Source organism: Dermochelys coriacea, chromosome 3 (genome assembly GCF_009764565.3).
Source record: "Dermochelys coriacea isolate rDerCor1 chromosome 3, rDerCor1.pri.v4, whole genome shotgun sequence".
Lineage (NCBI taxonomy): Eukaryota > Metazoa > Chordata > Testudines > Dermochelyidae > Dermochelys > Dermochelys coriacea.
The window spans coordinates 100,068,660-100,089,773 of NC_050070.1; the positions used below are offsets into that span (position 1 = coordinate 100,068,660).

General features: G+C 38.8%; 1 protein-coding gene across 3 annotated transcripts in view; it reads right to left on the minus strand.

Annotated features, from left to right (window-relative positions):
- Window positions 1-1,551: 1,551 nt before the first annotated feature.
- ARHGAP18 (Rho GTPase activating protein 18) overlaps window positions 1,552-21,114 on the minus strand; it is a 117,370-nt gene continuing 97,807 nt past the window's right edge. For 2 of the 3 annotated variants that reach the window (XM_038397020.2, XM_038397019.2), the window contains exons 10-15: window positions 20,936-21,018; window positions 19,100-19,306; window positions 18,045-18,191; window positions 9,855-9,979; window positions 8,474-8,535; window positions 1,552-4,117 (exon numbers count right to left, since the gene is read on the minus strand). In XM_038397020.2, the coding sequence (XP_038252948.1) occupies window positions 4,026-4,117; window positions 8,474-8,535; window positions 9,855-9,979; window positions 18,045-18,191; window positions 19,100-19,306; window positions 20,936-21,018 (716 nt within the window). In that variant the 3' untranslated portion in view covers window positions 1,552-4,025. The remainder of the gene's footprint in view (window positions 4,118-8,473; window positions 8,536-9,854; window positions 9,980-18,044; window positions 18,192-19,099; window positions 19,307-20,935; window positions 21,019-21,114) is intronic. The other variant, XM_038397021.2, reaches the window with a different exon arrangement.

Below are 21,114 nucleotides of genomic sequence, written 5' to 3' on the forward strand. Positions count from 1 at the left end.
CTGGGTAGGCAGACATTGACCTATAGTGAGATGGCTATCGCCATAGGTGCTAATAGTCCTGATGTGGCTGAGACACACCCAGGTTTTTAAAACTCACCCTGGCTAACTGGTCTTGTAGCTAACATCTAAGGTCTGCTTGGCAGCAAGAGACATCTCTTCTAAAGCAAGTAGCTCCTCCCCCTGCAGCAGAGCCACTGCTCCCTCCCACCCTCAGGCTGCTTCTCTTCTTTCTCAGCAGCAGCTGACCCCCACCTTTCCCCTGCTGAAACCTGCAATTTTAATATGCTGAGCTGGCCTGAGGTTTCTGGAGAGTTTTAAAGCAATGATTCTTTGAGACACACTTTTAATGTAAAGGTTGTGGTGTATCTGTGGAAAGGGGGTAAATAGCTGGATAAAACAATTCAGAAGTGTTTGAACAAAAGGCTCCTGGAATAGAACTTTGGGGCAAAGAGGACCCTCGAAGTAGGAGGCCCTGATGAATTCCACCAGGCTATAGTCTATAACCTAGTCCTGACACCAATTCAACTAGCTCTGCACTAATAGTGTGAATGTTAAGGAAAGTATATCTAGATCTCTTATTGTTGTTCAAAAACTGTTTGAGTGTGGCTAAATTAGGAAGCACCAGAATGAGCTTTGGTTGAACAGGCTAAATGAAATTTCTCCATCATCAATGGATTTAAAGCAGAGATGAGCTCAACCTGCAAAATTCAGATCCATATTTCAAAATTCCACAGACTGTGGAGGTGTTTGGATTTGGAGTTCCAGTTTGGACCCATCTCTAACATGAAACAAACATCCTCTCCCCCTTTCCCACCTGTTGAGTTTACAGCAAATAAATGCTACAATTGCCAAGTATGAACTTCATATCTTCTGGTGTGGGAAATCTTCTAAAAGTAGGTCAGTTCTCTCGCTCCCCCACTGTGGTGCTTTCATGAAGTGATTATTCTGGAAGACGATTGCATTTTGGAAGTCTCATTCAAGTGACTTGAAGTCTCATTCATTATTCTGGAAGTCTCATTCATGTCACCTATTTTATGCCAGGGTTAGATGAAGTAACCTATCATCTGGGTGATGCGCTGCAGTACATCACCAGATTCAGTCAAGTGAAGGGCAACTGCCAAATTACTTTGGCTAACCAATCATGCCGATACTGTCTTTTCATTACAAAGGGATTTTATCAGCTCACCCCCCATGCTCTTTGGTCTTCACTTATGCCCTAGCTACATTTTACAGTTAAGTCTTGAATTGTATTTAGAGGAAATGCTGGAGGTGCCTGCTTCATTACATATACACTGTAAGTATATATTGTAGTTTGATGGGTCAAAACTCACACCAAGACTGCAGTATAGTACTAAGATGGAGCACCCCAATAAATAAATAATCTTTCTGTTTAAACTGACGTCCCTTCTTTGGCTGTTGTCCAATTGGGCATTCAAATATCCAAGGCTGTGTGGCCTATTACAGGGCACGTAAAAATAACACATAAGAAAATATGGAATATAGTAAAACACTAAGTGTGTTCATAAAAAGAAAAAATACCAAGTAAATCAGTTTTCATCTGAAACATCTCTTTTATATATAAAGCTATAGACTACCCGTACGGCTTATGAAGTGAGGCATTCAAAACAAAAAGTTTATTCAACAACTAGTCAGCATTGCTTTTGTGTATATTTCTATAGCATAATAATTAAAATAAGAAAATTAAGAAAAAACATTTGATTATAAAAATTAGTTTTAAATAAAAAAAAAAGTAATGGCACTAAACCTGCAACAAAGTTATTTAAATTATCGTAGCCACCAGGGTGAAATTTTACAGCTATTCTTCTCATCAGCACTTTGTTCCTGATTAAAATAACATCTAGAGTTCCAGTAATATGTAAGCTGTTTTTTAAAGAACTACAGATAAAGTATTATGAACACACAGTTTGCTGTATTACACATCTAAATTGCCTTATATTTATTACATTCTAGACTCATAAATATTTGCTCAAGCATTTTTTTGTTTCTTACTCCCTTCCTTGTATTTACAGTATAGTCTTTGTTCTATCCACAAGATGACTTGTGTTATAGAATCCCTGGGAACAATTCTTCCTGCCCCATTGCAATATTCTCTGCTGTTTTGATTAAAAACAAAAACAAAAGAATACCAAAATCACACAAACATAAATTGTTCATATGTTGTATGTCTCTCACCTAAATGGAATAATTAACCAGCAGATGTGCACAAAACTCTTTCTATAAAGAACACATTCCATAACCTTTACAGTTATATACTATTGCATATCTATGTTGCAGATGCGACAGTTCCAACAGTGTAATTTTAAGTTCACTTGTGAATAATACAGTGTGAGAGCCTGATCCAAAACTCGTTGAAAAGATTCCCTTTGATGCCATTAGGTTTGATCAGGTCCAAAAGACCTGATTCTTCCCTTGGACATGTACACAAGACTCCCTTTGAATTCAATGAAATCAATGTAAGTGTGTCCAAAGGGAAAATTTGGTGCAGAGGATGTTTTTGCTTCAGAGTTAGATCAACTGAGTGGCACAAGCATTGATCTAGCTGAGGTGAGTAGCCACACTGCAAAGCCACACTCAAGTTACTGGGTCTCCACTGGTGCTGCACTCACGTGTGTGTGCGTGTGTGTGACGCTAAAGGGCATATCCCATGTTTCTTCACCCGGTGACTTTTGGGACTTGTTTGTCCTTCTGGAGACATGGGGAAAATTGTGGGACAGCACTGGAGGACTATCGGCTCTCAAGTGGTTTAGCCTTCGTCCTCATTACAAAGTGGGCAGGTTACCAGCACAAGTGACAGCAGAACTTGGGCTTTAGCCTATACCCCAGGATAGGCCAGCTAGCCCAGGTATAAAGCACAACTATAGTTGGGTAAGAGGGTTTTGTGTGTGGTCAGGAGCCAGTTTAGCAGCAACACCAAGTAAGAGCCTGGGTTAACTCTGCAGTGAAGACATGCTCTAAGGGGGGGGGGGGGTGAGGGGAAGGGGTTTGGTAGTTTATTAAATGTGAATTTCAGACCAGTTATTTGCCACAGGTGTTTTATTTATCCTGAATGTTTGTGTTCTGCAATATGTAAGTAATTGGCAGTTTTTAGCAGTTCGCAAAATGTTTTGAAATCTGTCAGATAGTCTAAGAAAATCCAAAGTAGTGTTCACAATGTCCCTGTATGGCACCACTAAAACAACTCAGTGCCTTTACATTGGATGCTAATATTCCAACATCAGAAAGAACACTATTAAGGACTGTAGGCTTTCAAATGGACTCACCTTGACATGTGGTCCCATTTAAAAATTCTTTACCATCAAGAATACAATGAAACTACCAGACCGATAATATAAAAAGGTGTGCAACTTAGTTTGTCTAGCAGGAATGCTGGGCAGAAATAGAAGCTTTCACAAAAAAAGTCACTAACCCTCAATTTTCATCAAAAGGTACCCCAAAGGAAAAAATTGGGGCACACTTATTAAGACAGAGACAGGATATATTACATTACAGTTTGTCTACTTTGAATCTCACAGTGACTGAGGAAACTTTGTTTCTGGAATCATTCTTTTTAATTAATATTTATATTACTGTAGCACTCAGAAGCCCCGGTCAGGAATGGGTTCCCCACCATGCTAGACGCTATGAAAAACACATATATAAAGAAACAATATAGATCTCCCTCGCACAAAAAGATTATAAATGTGAACATAAGACCTGCCAGATGGGACCATTATCAAGGTACAATGGTTGTCACTGAAAAGTCAACATTTAACTTCAGTTACCATGCAATCACTCCTTAGTCTAAATATGCATGGCGGGGAAAGCTAGTATCTCAGATATTGCTGCATGGTGACTGGTAAATGTTGCCAAGATAGTGGAAACCACTTGTAAGTGATTTAATAAGCTTGACAATGTTCCTTTAATATTCAATGAATTTGAATGATAAAACAACATCCTGTCCTTTTAGAATACACAGTATTACGAAGTCCAGTCCACAGATTTTTCTTTTGTAATTTGTTATGAGTTTAACTATGCTTGCACTTTATAACCCACTCAGCATTTGGGTTGAGTTGGTACAGGTCCTTCATGTAGGTATCATCATCAAGGCAGCGTTCTCCTGATAAAAAGAGATGTGTGATTAGATTTAGTACACCTAAAAAAAGGGAATTTACTTTCAACATTCATAGAACTATTCCAATCTATTTAGGTTTTTATACTGTGCCCATCACCATGGTATCTAACAAAGCAGAGGAAAAGTGACATCAAGAATTACTCTCTTATTTTTCCCCGACTCATGGGGGCTGTACTTAGTGGGATTCTTTCATTATCTTGTCCATAATTAGGTCAGATCCTTCGGATGATGTAAATTGAGGTATTCCATTGACTTCAGTGGATCTATGCTGATTTACACCAGCTGAGGATTTGATGCTACTGGGGATAAGTCAAAAGGCTGGGTTTTACATTTAGATCTGAAGGCTGTTATATTTATGGTCATTTTCAATTCCTTTGGAGGGGAGTTCAAGAGGTGGGGCTTTTGACCAAGAAAGCTGTGCATCTTCCCACTCCCAGCTCTCACCAGTCTTGATCTCATTGTTAACAGTTCCTTTGTATCCAGTGTGCACAGCTGTGTTGTGATAGGTCAAATCATGGAGAGAAAAGCAGTTTAACTTCTGCTGATATTTTATCCTAGTCTAATGTCTAGTAGCAGTTACGAAAATAATAATTTAAGCATAAATGAACATAAGAGTACTGCAATGATTAGAAAGGCAGCAAGTCAATATTAGTAAAGGTAGAACCATGATTATGTCGCCTTGTTTGAGTTGTAGTCTTCTATGTTCCCAAGTTCTTCAAGGAATCATCTGATATATATACACGTATTACATATGCAAACTACGCTGAAAGAATATTAAGGTTGCAAAGTCAAGCATTCAAAAGTTAGGAAATGCCAAAATTAAGGTTGCATGAGCAACTTTAATTCAGCCCCCTGTGCACATGCATTACGATACAGTCATTAATTTCACCACTGCGTACCTGACACAAAGGCTGCCCTCCTGCCAAACTTCAAATCCCCACTTCAAACATGAAGGCACAAGAGCTTCTCAAAGAAAAGGTTAACGTAGGCAGTTTTCTGTAACGTTGTTCTCAGAAACAGCCTATCCATTTAGGATGAAATTTCTCCTCCCTCTCTCTGCCTCCTGCCCACGCCCCCTTTCCTCCCCCCCAAAAAATCAGCCTGTGGCAGACAGACAGCATGGAACATTTCAGCCCAAACTTTTAAAATTTTGCAAAGCTATAAGCAACTGAAAACAGGGTCTTATAATGGATAGTGTCAGGCAACCTGCTGATGCTACCAGCCCTGCATAGAATATACATGAAGGAGGAAAAAGTCAGCAGCGACAATCAATAATTAAATATATTGGTCATGTTGCTGCATTTTATAGTGAGCTGTTGGTTCTTTCCTCTTTTGTGCAATCTCTGCATGAGTTTGCTGTGTCATGAAGAAAATGACAGTCAAGAGCAGAAGAGCCCGGACACAACAAATGAAAAGAGAGTCAGCCTGTCTGCCTGCCCAGCAGCTTAAAGTCAGGAAGCTTCTCTTCACCAACCCCACAGTAACTGCTACAGTAATTAGAAGTAGAAAACATAGGGAGTGATAAAATGCAATTATCAAAAAGGTTTATTAGCAAAGAGGAGGATTACTCAGGAGGCTTCCAGCATTCCACCATATGCCATAACAAGATTGCAGAAAATCTCCAGCTTGCCACATCTTCACTTTAACAAGCACATAGAATAACTACATTTCAAGTAGAGGGACTATTCAATAAACCAGTTTCTTCAGTACAAAATAAGCAATCAGATATAAATTAGCAGTAAAAATTTTTCTCTCGCTCTCTCTCTCTCTCACACACACACACACACACACACACACACACAGCCCTACTCCCACAGAGCTTCCCAGTATTACAAAATATGCATACTCAGATTATATACTTTCATTACATACATACCTGCAAATCAACCCAGTGCTATTTATGTACATACATTATATAATACCACAATATACCTGACATGTAGTAATAAGGTAGGTCTCAGTTCCACTGAAGTCAATTACAAGTCTTTTTCTATGATATTAATATTGCTGTGAAATAAACAAATGCTCCTCTCCTAAAAACAGCCTTATGGAACTGAGAAGACAGTCTTACTTAACAGATACAGAGCATCTGTGCAGACAGACAATGAGAACTGTGCAGTCATTTGATATAAATGAATACTATTTTTTAATCAGGCATTAGGCACAGAATAAAAACCTTTGTGACTAGTTGCCCTTACAATGCTGCATTAGAAAAACTGAAGCATGTCTATAACATATTGTAAATTGTCCCTATAATAAAAGCTGATATTGTAATGATTTTGGTTTTGGTATAAATGTTTAAACTATTTTTAAAGCAGTAACATGGTAGAGAAAAAAATAGGTTAGCATCTGCAGAGAGTACAAAAATATTAAATTTTTGCTTAAAGTTATACATTTTGGTAAACTTAACAGGCCACAGTTAATAGAAAAAACAAAGTAAATCTAGTTCATGCTGTCTGGTTCATGAATGATTTTTTAATTTGCTCAGCCCATTAAAAATTTGTGGTTAGAGAGTGATTCTCAGTGTAGAGATTAGAAAGAAACACTTTTTCATTCATTAAAGAAAAACTCTAGCACATTCAAAATGGTGTTCTGGCATTAATTATACTAAGCCACTCTCTTATTTTAATAGCCTGTTATTCAGAGCTGGGAAACTTGCATCACGGGAAGGCCAGGGAATCTTTCCCATTGACAGTGACTTCCCCTGTGTTTGATGTGGAACACAGGAGTGGAGGTTGTAAGGGAAGCTCAAACAGTAAGCATGAAGATAAGGACTGTTTTACTGTTCAGTGCACTTAAATATTTCTCATTTTTAAAAATAAATCATTAGGAGAAGCTATGACAATGTCTCTCCTTATAGGGGAGATTATAAGATGCTATGGGCTACGGTGCCACCTATATGCTGATGACAACAGCTCTGTCCTTCCTTCTCACTAAGGTCTCCCTGATGCCTTATCGGAGTAAACTAGGGACATGGATAAAAAGCAGCTGATTCAGGCTCATCCCAGGCAAAACAGAAGTGATGCCAGTTGGCAGGAGATAGCACTTCAGAGAAATGCAAAAGCCTGTGACCATGATCTCATCTCTTCTCCACACTCAAAACTTTTGGACTCTTCTCTGTTGCTAGACACCCAGATAGCAACAATGTTCAAAACCACTTTTCCTCCTCTATGACTGGGCAGGCATTGATGGTAAGCTTTCCTGCCAGAAGAGAGCCATACTATCGTCACCTTCAGACTGGACTGCCATATAAGGTACACCTGTTAAATACTAGGAAGGCTGCCCAGTTATTACAGTTTGTATGGTATTCAGCAGCCTAACTGCTGAACAGGACAGACCAACTTTACACTAGTTGCCTGTGCTGCTCTGGGTCCAATTCCAGGTTCAAGCCCTCATCTACAAAGCCCTGAATGATGTGAGCACATTACTTCAGTGACCACCACTCTCACCTCACACTGGCGTAGAAGCTGCTGTCAGTAACGACTCTTCTGTCCAGGGTACAACTTGTAGTGGGACAGAACGTTCTCTTTAGACGGCATAAAATGATGGAATCTGCTTCTACTGTGGCTTAGACAGAGACCATCTTTAGGGTGACTTACAGACTTCACTTCTTCATGTCTGTAATACTAATATATGTGGCGGGGGGTGGGGGGGGACTGAGAGTCAGGCCCTTCAAGTAGGAAGTTATGAAAAAGGAAGAACAGATGGAGAGTTTCTGGTTGGGGCATGCCTTGTATATAAACTTGTGGGTAAAAACATTCATATAATGATGATGGACATTTAGAAATGCAAATCATCACAAATAAATATTAACAGGAATGCCAATTTAGCAGATATCCATGACATAGATTATTACATGCTTTTGACCTACCTCTTACTATCCACTTTGGGCTTGATTCATCTGTGAAGGAGGACTGTGATACAATGTGAACCCTTGCTCATGCAAGCCTGGGCAAAAAGATCTTTCCCCAGATATTCTTGCATGTGGGAGCCTAGACAGGGTTCCATAGAACCCAAGCCAGCAAAGGGTGCCTGTGTTGAATAAACGAACCCTCTGGATGTGAATATTCTGGCCCCTACTCCCTCTCCTTCCAGCACTGCCCATCTTTTAAGCTGTACCAGGTGGCTTTGGATGAACATGCAGCTAGTGGTGAACCCATGGAATGAATGAATCAAGCCCATTATTAATTCTAAACTTTATCAGCCAAACTTTTGCCTCATTCACATCTACATGCACCCACAGCGAAGTCAATAGGAATCATGTGGATGTAACTGAGGGCAAAGTTAGGCCTAAGCAATCTCATTTCAGCAAGGGAAAATCTGTTGAGAAATCATCCTTACCAATATTTCCTCCAATTTCATATAAAAATACCTCTTCTTTCTTGAGAGCTTGGACAACTCCACTGTTAGGAACAAAACAAAATGATTAGCTATCCCACCAAATAGCTTGCAATCAAACCACTTAAATGTGCCTGGGAAATGTGATGGTAGTTAAAGAAACTGACAATGCATCGAAATTATCTCTACATTTCTATTTTACCTATCTCTGCACACACAGACAGGAAAAAGACTATCACGTCAGTATGATAATGCAAACAAGAGTAATCCTGCATAGTAAATTATAAAGAAGAAAAATAAATCAGACTTGAAGGAATTGAGACTTTTAGAAAAGAGTAATCTTTTTATTGACAGTTGGTGGCAGCCTGACTTTGCGCTCTATGGCTCTGCTCTGAATTTTTTTTATTTTTTTTTTTTTACTGTTGTTGCAAAACTGAGTTCTCCCACCATATATTTCATATCTCTGAATGTGTAGGGGAAGGCATAATCATGCTCTTATTTTCCTTCTTATTTTTCTGTAACTAAAAGGGGAGCAAACATAATTTTTTCCAAAACTGGTGGTGGAACCAATAAAATCCTCATCTGATTGCGAGGAGATGTGCCAACTTGCAGCTGAAAAGAATGTTTTGCCAAAATCATAAGCCCCTTTAAAAAAGAATTTAGATAAGAATAAATTCTTAATGTTAAGAAGAATGGAATGCCACTGCATCATCATTAATAACTAGATAAATGATGTAGAAACTGAAAAGTTACTTTGCCTTACCTCCCACACACACACACACACACACACACTAGGATCCAAAGTCCACCTAATTTAATGATGTTAAAGTCCATCTAAGTTTCCAATGACTTCAGATGAATTTGGATTAGGCCCAAATTTTAGATATTGATTTACATCTGTGTGCATCTCTCTCTCATAGATCTATGTATATATAGATATGAATTAATGTTTTTTCCTGAAGGGTTTATCTTCTCTTTTCCCCATTTCTTTTTCTCTTAGACTTCTTTTCTTAGAGTTCCCTGCTAAATTCTCCACAGGAAGATATAAAAACCTACTGTGTTCCATGGATGCCATTCCTAACCCAGCTGACAAAACAGTAATTAATTCTCTACCAACATACTGCACTTTGGCATATTCCTGAAGGCCTCAATATGTAAGGATTTAGGCGGTAAGGAGCATTAGAACTTCTTGGAACAATCCAAATAGTTAGTTAATCAAACATTTATTTGAACAGGCTAAATTCAGCTCAAGTGGTCACTGAACTCACCTTAATTGTTAACCATATCTGCTTTTTTGTCAAACTATTTTAAATTTTTTTGTGTGATAAGAAATACTAAAAGCCACTTATTCTGAAATGTTAGTAAAACAAAAGGGGATTTGTACCTCTTCTGGCTGAGAAACCTGGCTACTATATCACTGGCTTTTAGTTCTTCCGTCAGCTGTATTGCCATGGAAACTTTCGAAAGATGAGGCGCTTGCACCCGTATCACTCCCTGAGGAACATCAGCCTGCAAAGCAATAATGAAATTGGAACAAAGCTGCTAGCAGCTGGCTTTGATGAGTTTCTCCAAATACTGCATGGAATAAGTAATTTAGTACAAAGCTCTGTAAGTATGCTTAACTACTGTCTACATCACTGCAGAAAAATGTTAACTACGTTGTAATTTACTAAATTACATCAGACCCTCAAATCTCTTTTTAATGGCAATAGAGAACTTTATAACAAGAGAACAGTAATGTTTAATTATTTTCCATAGATGTTATGAATGATAACAGTAATGATTATTGCTATATTAAGAGACAATTTCAGCATGTTATGAAGCTTGTGTGTTTGATATAGTAATACATGAACCAGATTCAGAAAGGAGATGTTGTATGCGCAGGCAAAAATTTCCAGTTTCCTTTAACCTGAATTTCACAAAAGATTTTACAAATGTATTCCCAGATCTGTCTAATTTGTTCAATTGATTTTTTAACAAAAATCTTTTCCCTTTCATATATAGACACTCACAAATCATTTGTGCAGCTTTTATCTTCCCTTTCTTGTTCTCAAGACTTTGTTCAGCTAGTCAGCATGCACTTTTGACTACATAATGGATATATTTTATTTCAATACATAAATCCCGTGGTGATGAATATCAAATTTACATCAGTGCAGAAAAATGATTGCTTTTTCTGTTCAATATACAATACTGACATTTGGCATTAAAAGAAGGCATAATTTATTTATATAGTCAGTCCTAATTTCTGTTCTTAGAGAATTTAGATAATTTTTCTGTACACAAACTACCATTTGCCTGGTTCCAAATGTCCTTGTTTTGATGTTAAAAGAAGTTTGTGTCAGGGTTACTGCAAAGAAGTATGACGAGTTCTGAGAAGTAATTCTCTTTTTTTTTTTTTTTCTAAACACTGTGATTGTAAAGCTGAATGTTTGTTATTCATTATCAGTGAATAATATCAGAGGTACAAAGGTTATAGAATTAAGCCTAGAAATATTCACGTACACAGATGTGAATCTGGAGCAACTCTATTGAAATCAGTAGAGTTAGAGTGGTGTAGAACCAGTATAAATAAGATCAGAATCAGACCCATAGGTTAATGAGTACAAATGTCATCAGACTATTAATTGCACCACGGTGCTGAGCTCTGCAGTGATAAAATAAGTCTGATCTTAAACCAGTGGACTAAGAACAATCACAGCTTAGACTGTATCCCAGCTACTTTCACAGTCTTTTCATGTATGTTACAACTTTCAGAATTGAACTGTTGGATTTAACACCTAGTCATGTCTAAAGAATTTACAACTGGTGGATCAAGAGTTTGCAAGAGACTACTAGCAGTGATCATGACTATAAGTATCTGTCAAACTGTATACACAGAGTTAACTAGCTCTTGCTTAAATAGCTCTTGCCTGTCTTCAAAACTGTTATGAACATATTCACTGTCAACAAGTGAGCAATCTTCTGAGGGTGGAAAGGCTATTATCCTGAATAGCCTTTCATTGTGTTCTGCACAGTAAATTTAAATCGGCCTTCATTTTCATATTCAGTTGGATTACATAGTGATTAATTTTTTTGCTCATCGGGCATATGATGGATGTGTGTGAAAACTGTTTGGCTTGATTGTGTGAGTGGGAACAAGTGTGTTAAGCATTTCCACAATATTGTGACGTCAAGGTCATAGGTCAAATGGAAAACTTGTTTCCTAGCTAAGGAAAATGAACCTATCAACGCCTTCAACTCCTAAATTTCTTGGAGGAGTTCATGTTCAACCACACATACATTCAGGATACCCTACCTGTAGAGAGAGCGATCCTCAGCGGCACCTAGCCCATGTTCAATGCAGCGGATAGAAAAGAGGGAAGGCAAAAGTGGCTTTGAGGTATCTTTCTCTTTCCCATCTCTGAGGTTCATCATGGGATAAACTTGCTGCTACAAGTTACCTTGAGTGACAAGGTGGGAAAGGCAATATCTTTTATTAGACCAACTTCTATCAGTGAGAGAGACAGAAGTTGGTACAATAAAATATATTACCTCACTCACCTTGTCTCTAATATCCTAGGATTGACACCGCTACAACAACACTGCATACAGCTAAGTTACCTTGGACCATTATGCAGCCAAGGACTGCTCTGTCATGCCTGTGACATGATCCCTCTCTGCCCTGTAATGGCCCCTATGCCAAGAGAGATGGGATAGTGGGTGACATAAAACTGGTTATGCCACCTAAGGGTTTTCCTACCTCGAGGAAGCCCCCAATTGTCTGACTAAAGCAGATTTCAAGTCCAGCTTGGTCCTTGCACCATAACAGTAAGGAGACTTAACCAGAGCCATGGATCTGGCCCAAACAGCTGTAAAATATGGATGTTTTGGAAAGCAAATAACCCTCAGGAGCTTATAAGAAGTAGTCATTAAAGCAAAGCCTGTCTAACACTTAAGTCCTACTTAGCCCCTATTCTAAGAGTGGAACTTAAATGGTGCATAGGGCATATGCTCTGCAGAAAGGTGAAGATAATCCACCACATGCAGGCTATAGGGTAAAAAAGAGACCTTGATGCCATTTAGAAACTATCCTGCACATATTAAGGTAATTTTAAAATTATGGCGTTAATTTATAACCCACAAACTGACTTCTGTGGGACTGCCTGGATGTAAATGTAAATTGTGTAGACATTAGCCCCATTTATTTAGAAGTCTAATGCTGCAAACAAGGAAACAGATGGACAATTAAAGATATGCTCCTGAGAATCCTGAAATCTCAGTATTCTACAGTTATCTCAGTATTCTAAAGAACAAGTTCAGATGTATCACTACGTGAAATGCCTTCTTACAATCAGGAGCTATACATTACAATCACAAGTCTGAATAATATAAGATACCCAAATATAAATATTGTGCTTCCCTGCATCAAATATTATGGAATGCCTTGTACAGGTAACAAGGATTTATGAAATAAACTGAAATTAGATTTTTCAGTAAGCCTATATAGAGCCTTTTCGGATTTAAAGCTGATGCTTTAAATACAAGCATATTTACAGCTGGGTTATGATCCGTTACATGAAACCTCAGTCCTAATTCTTAAATGGCTTGTGAAGGGCAGGGGGTGAGAGACAGATGTTTTTGACTGTAAAATGCTCAGTGCCACCAAATTACATCAGTTAAAAATAAAAAAGATCTAAAAATATTGTTTGATTTAACTACTTCACTATATTCTGCTGCAGTTTCTGTATTGTAGCAGATGATGGCAGCATTTCTTTAGGTGCCAACATCCTAATTGTACTGAACTGTTTTCAAAGAATCTATATGCCATTAATCTTCCCATTTTAAATGATCAGTGTGAAGGAATTACATGTTAATGTTTGGCTATCTCCATTTTAAAAGATAGATAGATGGAAAACTCACTGTTTGGGTGTGTATTTGGAAGGAAGGTAGAGAACTGTCTGAGGAATCAGTCTGTTTGGAAATTTTGTTCTGGTCAGAGATGTTTCAAATCCTGCATCAGCCCTCTGAATATGGGTAAGAAATGTTGAAAACTCTAGCCTCCATCTTGTAATACAGATGCAATGTTGCAGCGTCTTTTACCTGAATGGAGTTCATTGTATACAAGGGTCTGCACTGATCCACTTGTTTGCAGGATCAAGACTAAGCTTTTGCCTAATGGCAGAAATGCAGTCAAATACCATGCCCCCCAAATGCCACTTCTGAGCCATTCTATACAGGACTTTGAAATACTGATTTGTTAGTGCTACAACACTGATCCCAGAGCAACCATCTCTAGAGGTAGAACTTTTGCAAAGAATGTCGCACAAAGACCATTCTTCAGATAGGTATTCTTGGAGTGGCTGTGTGGAGAGGACTTTAATATCCCAATATAACTAGTTACTGATATATTTCTACTTCCTAAATTATGGCTGACTTGCAAATACACCATCAGTTTTTTAATTCTGTGAAGAAGTGGACATCTAAGTTTAACTGGCAAGTTATTTTACCTACCTTTAAATGTCACATGCGTACTTCAACTTTTCCTGGCCTTAAAAAATCTCTATATTACACAAATCAGGGGTTGTTTTCTTGGAAAAGTATATATTTCTCTGTTACATCACCTTGCAACAAACCCCCAGGGTTGTGATTTTGTACAAGATCATGGATTTTTATGTGTAATTCTTTTCAGCCTCTCTCCAGTTTGCCTGCCTGTTCTATTCCTGTGAGAAAATAGGGAACCGGTATATACATGAATCCTGTATATACTGCGAGAAAACTAATACATTTCAGAAATCCTGTTACCCAAGACAAAAGAACAAAACATACAGGAAGATCAGAGGGATGTTGCAACATACACATGTGGCATAAATCAAACAGCTGACAGGTCTAATTTTTGGCCTAATGGCCTTGATAAACTTGCTTACATTAGAAAACTGTAGTCCTTATGTATCAAAGCTTGCCCACAGCTACAAATGAAATAGGAAATCAGACAATTCAGGCCAGTGCAATTTTACAGCCTTCCACAAGATGTCTCTAGCTCACTGAAATCTGGAATATGACCTCTGCTAAAGAAGGTTTCAGAGTAGCAGCCGTGTTAGTCTGTATTCGCAAAAAGAAAAGGAGTACCCGTGGCACCTTAGAGACTAACAAATTTATTAGAGCATAAGCTTTCGTGAGCTACAGCTCACTTCATCGGATGCATTTGGAGAGATTCTCCTCTGCTTTTTCCACCAAATGCATCCGATGAAGTGAGCTGTAGCTCACGAAAGCTTATGCTCTAATAAATTTGTTAGTCTCTAAGGTGCCACGGGTACTCCTTTTCTTTTTGCTAAAGAAGATGATCTGTTCATAGTCATCCAAGCCCAATTTTTATTCATTATGATACAAGGAAAACACATATTTGGCGTTACTTAGTTGTGTGTTTAAAATACTGTTTACCTTCAGAGGGTCTCTTTCAGATGCATTAAATTTAATACAGTAGATTTTACTGGTACATAAACTAAAAAGTAAGTTATATTTAACTAATTGGAATTAATGATGCAACAGGTGTGTTTGGGTAAACACCCCACATTAAGATTGACAATCCAATTAGCAGATCCAATTTTTACAGACCAACAGGAAAAAAATTCTCCAAAAAACACATGCAATTTAAAATCAGAATGTGTTTATGCTGAGTGGCTGTTACATTGAAATCTATCCTTAGCAATCACTTCTGGGACTGACAAAAATTGGTTGTTTAATGAAGATGGTGCTGTAATGAATATGAAGCCAAATTGTACTCTATATCTGGGAATACAATGAGATGGAATATTAAGACAGTAGAAACTTGGACAGATGAGTAGGGAGGAGTATAAAAATATTGCTCGAGCATGCAGGGGTGTAATCAGGAACGCCAAAACACAACTGGAGTTGCAGCTAGCAAGGGATGTGAAGGGTAACAAAAAGGGTTTTTACAGGTATGTTAGCAACAAGAAAAAGATCAGGGAAAGTGTGAGACCCTTAATGAATGGGGGAGGCAACCTAGTGACAGATGATGTGGAAAAAGCTGAAGTACTCAATGCTTTTTTTGCCTCGGTCTTCACAGACAAGGTCAGCTCCCACACTGCTGTCGTGGGCAACCCAGTATGGGGAGGATGTGAGCAGCCCTCAGTGGTGAAAGAACAGGTTAAGGACTATTTAGAAAAGCTGGACATGCACAAGTCCATGTGTCCAGATCTAATGCATCCGAGAATGCTGAGGGAATTGGCTGATGTGATTGCAGAGCCATTGGCCACTATCTTTGAAAACTCGTGATGAGCAGAAGTGGTCCTAGACGATTGGAAAAAGGAAAATATAGTGCCCATCTTTAAAAAAGGGAAGAAGGAGAACCAGGGAACTACAGATCGGTCAGCTTCACCTCAGTCCCTGGAAAAATCATGGACGTCCTCAAGGAAACCAGTTTGAAGTACTTGGAGGAGAAGAAGGTGATCAGGAACAGTCAACATGGATTCACCAAGGGCAGACCAACCTGATTGTCTTCTATGATGAGATAACTGGCTCTGTGGATATGGGGAAAGCAGTGGACATGATATATCTTGACTTTAGCAAAGCTTTTGATACGGTCTCCCACAGTATTCTTGCCAGCAAGTTAAAAAAGTATGGATTGGATGAATGGACTATAAGGTGGATAGAAAGCTGGCTAGATTGTTGGGCTCAACAGGCAACGGCTTGATGTCTAGTTGGCAGCCGGTATCAAGCGGAGTACCCCGGGGTCAGGCCTGGGGCTGGTTTTGTTTCACATCTTTATTATCTGGATGATGGGATGGATTGCACCCTCAGCAAGTTCACAGATGACACTAAGATGGGGGGAGAGTTAAATACACTGGAGGATAGGGATAGGGTCCAGAGTGACCTAGACAAACTGGAGGATTGAGCCAAAAGAAATCTGATTAGGTTCAACAAGGACAAGTGCAAAGTCCTGCACTTAGGACAAAAGAATCCCATGAACTGCTACAGGCTGGGGACCGACTGGCTAAGAAGCAGTTCTGCAGAAAAGGACCTGGGGATTATAGTGGACGAGAGGCTGGATATGAGCCAGCAGTGTGCCCTTGTTGCCACGAAGGCTAATGCATATTGGGCTGCATTATTAGGAGCATTGCCAGCAGATCAAGGGAAGTGATTATTCCCCTTTATTCGGCACTGGTGAAGCCACATCTGGAGTATTGCATCCAGTTTTGAGGCCCCCACTATAGAAAGGATGTGGACAAATTGGAGGGCAATGAAAGTGATCGGGGACTGGGATACATGACTTAAAAGGAGAGACTGAGGGAACTGCGCTTGTTTAGTCTGCAGAAGAGAAGAGTGAAGGGGGGATTTGATAGCAGCCTTCAACTACCTGAAGGGGGGTTCCCAAGAGGATGGAGCTCAGCTATTCTTAGTGATGGCAGATGACAGAACAAAGAGCAATGGTCTCAAGTTGAATTGGGGGAGGTCTAGGTTGGATATTAGGAAACACTATTTCACTAGGAGGGTGGTGAAGCACTGGAATGGGTTACCTAGGGAGGTGGTGGAATCTCCATCCTTAGAGACTTTTAAGGCCCAGCTTGACAAAGCCCTGGTTGGGATGATTTAGTTGGAGTTGGTCCTGCTTTGAGCAGGGGGTTGGATTAGATGATGTCCTAAGGTCTCTTCCAACTGTAATCTTTTATGATTCTATGACAGTAGTTTTATAATAATTTGTTTTCTTTTACAGGTTTTACTGTATATTCATTTACCTAACAACTTGACAATTTGTCCTCATCCCTGTTTTAAACAAAAACAATAATCCTCTCAGTCTACTAGATTTTAAAAATCCCTTTCCTTTCCCCACCCAGATATCGTATTACAATGCCTGGCAGGTTTGTCACTGCCCTTGCTATTGGCTGTAAGTCAGTTGTGATCACATTCCAACATGACTACCATCTGACCTGGTAGTGTCCAGAACTGAATAGTATGCACTACATAGAGTTGCTGAGTGTAGCTTTATATAATGGAATTATTATAAAGAAGAATGTGGTGCATAGACCTTTATGCTTTTGGTGGTGGCCTTCCACTGCACTTCTCTGTGGTTCACCATCAATTAACATTGTGCTGGAATCACGACAATGTACCCAGAAAATTCAAAGAGCAGCAGAAAAGATATATTCTAACTGGAAATGCAATCAATTCTGTGCATATTCAGCAACAATCATAATATATACTTTGGGAAGTTTAACAGTCTTCAATTAAGTCTTTGTACTATTCGCTAAAAGATAATTTATAAACACATGTTAAATGTTATTAGGATATATAAACACACTAAAAGAAGACAATACTTCAGGATGAGCTTTTCAGAAGTGTCCAGTGATTTTGTGTGCTTGTTTTTTTGAGTATCCAAACTGAAAAAACACCTGATTTTCACAGGATGGGTGCCCAGCACTTTCTGAAAAACAGGTCCCTTTAAGGTGTGTCTAGTTGGACTCCCAGGAATTGAAAGTCACCTCTCAGTTACATCTAGGTAAATCAATTCACTTCACTCTAAGTAAAAGGAGAATTTGGCCCAATAACTATGATTTGACAAGAGCCTATTTCTTACATCATTGGGGCTCTTGTCTTGCTTTTCATGTTTTTCCTTGTCATAAGCCATCTTTTTCAGCAGTTTCTTCATAGCTTTGTCCTTTTTCTCCTTCTTCTGACATGCAGTGTTTTGCTTTCTCACTTGATTGACAATAAATTTAGGAATCTGAAAGAATATACATCTTAATTATTAACACACATATAACTTCCTTGAAATATTACACATCTACAAAAACTTTCTAAGAGACATGCTGTCAGATGGGACTTGCAAAAGCTAATATTTATTTCCAGTAACAAACACTCATAAACAATCTAAGGCCTTGACCCCACATTTGGGATCTGCTAGAGTTGAAATTAATGGGACTATTTAAGGAGTAAGGTCTCAACATGAGTATGAGTGGCAGAACTGGGCCCTCACATAGTGTTCCTACTTCCCTGAATCAAAAAATATTAAACAAGGAATCTGTATTACAGATTTTGCCCCATAATAATTCTGTAAGTGTGAGACTGTTGGAGGAGATTGGAGATTGTTTAAGGTAGCTAGTGGAAAACAAAGCCCCAAATGTCACAAGGATGAGCTACATCCTGCTTGTAGGTCTTTCATGGGGACTGTCATGACACAACTAATTTTATCAAAGGACAATGACACGCCCTATACAGAAATAAATTTCAAAACAGGAGACAAAGACCTTGAGGTTAAAAAAAGAAAACTACTCATTAGATGGGTCATTGTTATAGACTATACAAAGGTATCCCAGAAGACTTATCTTTTGAGATCAGGTATTCTACATAGATATATAGTCTATATCTCACATTAATAGTAAGACTGAAAAAATCTAATTTTGCTCTCATCTTCAATGATTTTTACCATTGGTGTAACTTCACTGAGAATTACCCATCAGTTAGGGCCCAGCTGTGCCCTTTGCTGCCTCTCCCTTCCCCTTCCCCCTCCAGTGTGTCAATCTCACCCCTGCATCACTGGTAGAGGTTCAGATGCCTCCTTGTTCTTTGAAAGCAATGATGATTTGATTGTGATTTTGTAAAAATGCATATTTTTTTAAAGAACAAACTTACTGTCCAAAGAAGTTTTTGGTACTTAATCATAAAATGCATGACGTTTGCTGTTCCAGCAGCCATAACAAACTCGCTTTGTTCAATAGTCTTTGAGCCTAACCCATGAAACGTGAAGAGGTTTGGGGCCATCACCATTGCAACATTATTTAGTGTCATTTTATTTTTATCTCGATGATCAATTACCCTTTGGAGGAATTCAAGCAGTATCTGAAACGAAAGTAGCACTTGAAGGCAAGTTCTGCACATGAAAAAAATCATATGGAGTGAAGCATCATGTTATGTATTCTTTGAAAAGGCTTTTTATGTCCTTGTTTAAAAAAAAAAAAGCAAACGATAGAAAGTGCAGATGTGTTTACTGATGAGGTCAAACCCTGACTTAGAGAGTAGAGTGTGAAGAAGTAAATCATTCTTCATTCTACTTTAGCTTTGGGGTAAAATTTTCAAAGGGATCTAAGGGTATGTCTACACTGCAGTTAGACACTGGCCGCTGGCCCGTGTCAGCTGACTTAGGCTCATGGGGCTCGGGCTAAGGGGCTGTTTAACTGCAGTGTAGACATTTGGGCTCAGTCTGGTGCCCGGGCTCTGGGACCCTAAGCTGTGCTGAAACCCTTCTTTATTTACTCCAGTCATGCAGACCACAGATGAGTAGAGCAGTGCTCTGTGAACCACATGTTGTCAGTGGAACTGCTTCTGTCACAGTGACAAAGGCACCTGTCAGTCTCTAAGCAATGACACTTTCAGCTATTTCTAGCCCAGCCTCTGTGCATTTCCAGTGGTGTTTTTGTCAAACTAGACTAAAAAAAACCACCTATCCAAGCAACTCTGCACCATATACAGCTCTTCTAAAATGTTTCTTTGTCTGGTGCAATTTCAACAGTGACCAAATCTAAAGCTTAGCAGAGAAGAACAGAACCAAACAGCAAAGTGATCTGGAAGGTTTAGAGCAATGGGGGCAGTTGGTATCCAGGGGAAATCCTAACTCACAGTGGGGGGACATAAACAGTACAGATAAAAAATTGGGATACAGTCAAACAACTGCACCCATCACATTCAAGTGAGTTTATTTCCTTTTTATCTCCATGATATTCTAAAATAGTTTTTTTCCATGTAAACCAGCAACAGCTGCTGCAGAAAAGGTACTGAATTGGGATTGTGATTAGGAAGTTTGAAGGAGAGGTGGTTCATTACAAGATTATTATTAGAATCTCTGGTAAAATTTTCAGAAGTACTTAAGGCCCAGATTTTTAAAGGTAACACCTAATTGATTTAAGAGCCCAAGTCTCATTTTCAAAAGTGACTTGGGCACTTTAGGAATCTAAGTCCCACAGAATTTCAGTGAGATGAAAGGTATGTCTTCACTGCAATCTGAGGTACGATTACACCTCAGATAGACATTCCTGCGTTAGCGTGACCAAAAATAGTTGTGTAGATGCAGATGAACTTCAGTGTGAAGTCTACAAGCCAACCAAGGGCCGTGGCTACCTACTTGCATTGCTGAAGCCTGCACCATAGCATCTACACTGCGATTCTTAGCCTTGCTTGCTAGAGTAAGCGCAGGTATGTTCACCCAAGCTGCAATCACGTCTGGGACTGCAGTGAGACATAACCTTAGACTCCTAAGTGTTCAAGTCACTTGTGAAAATGAAACTTAGATTTCTGAGTTACTTACACACTTTTAAAAAAATTTTACTCCGTCTTAAGTTACCGCAAATATGAAAAAAGTAACAATCAGTTAGTTAAAATGTTAAAACTTGAACTTTTCAAAATAGATGCATTAAAATAAGCTCACTTTTCTAATGCATACTTTGTTTTTAAAAAGTGAACAGCCAATCTAACCTTCAAAGTGTCTCTGTTTGCTTCAGGTAGGAGTAGTACCAAAAGATTCAATGCTTGCAGTTGATGCTTCTTAGTTGGAAGATCTGCCAAGGAAGCATATACATCTCATTTCTTTAAAAGTTTTATTTTTTTCCTCCAAAAAAGCATGATTTAAGTTAAATTTTCTTGTAAAATGTCAA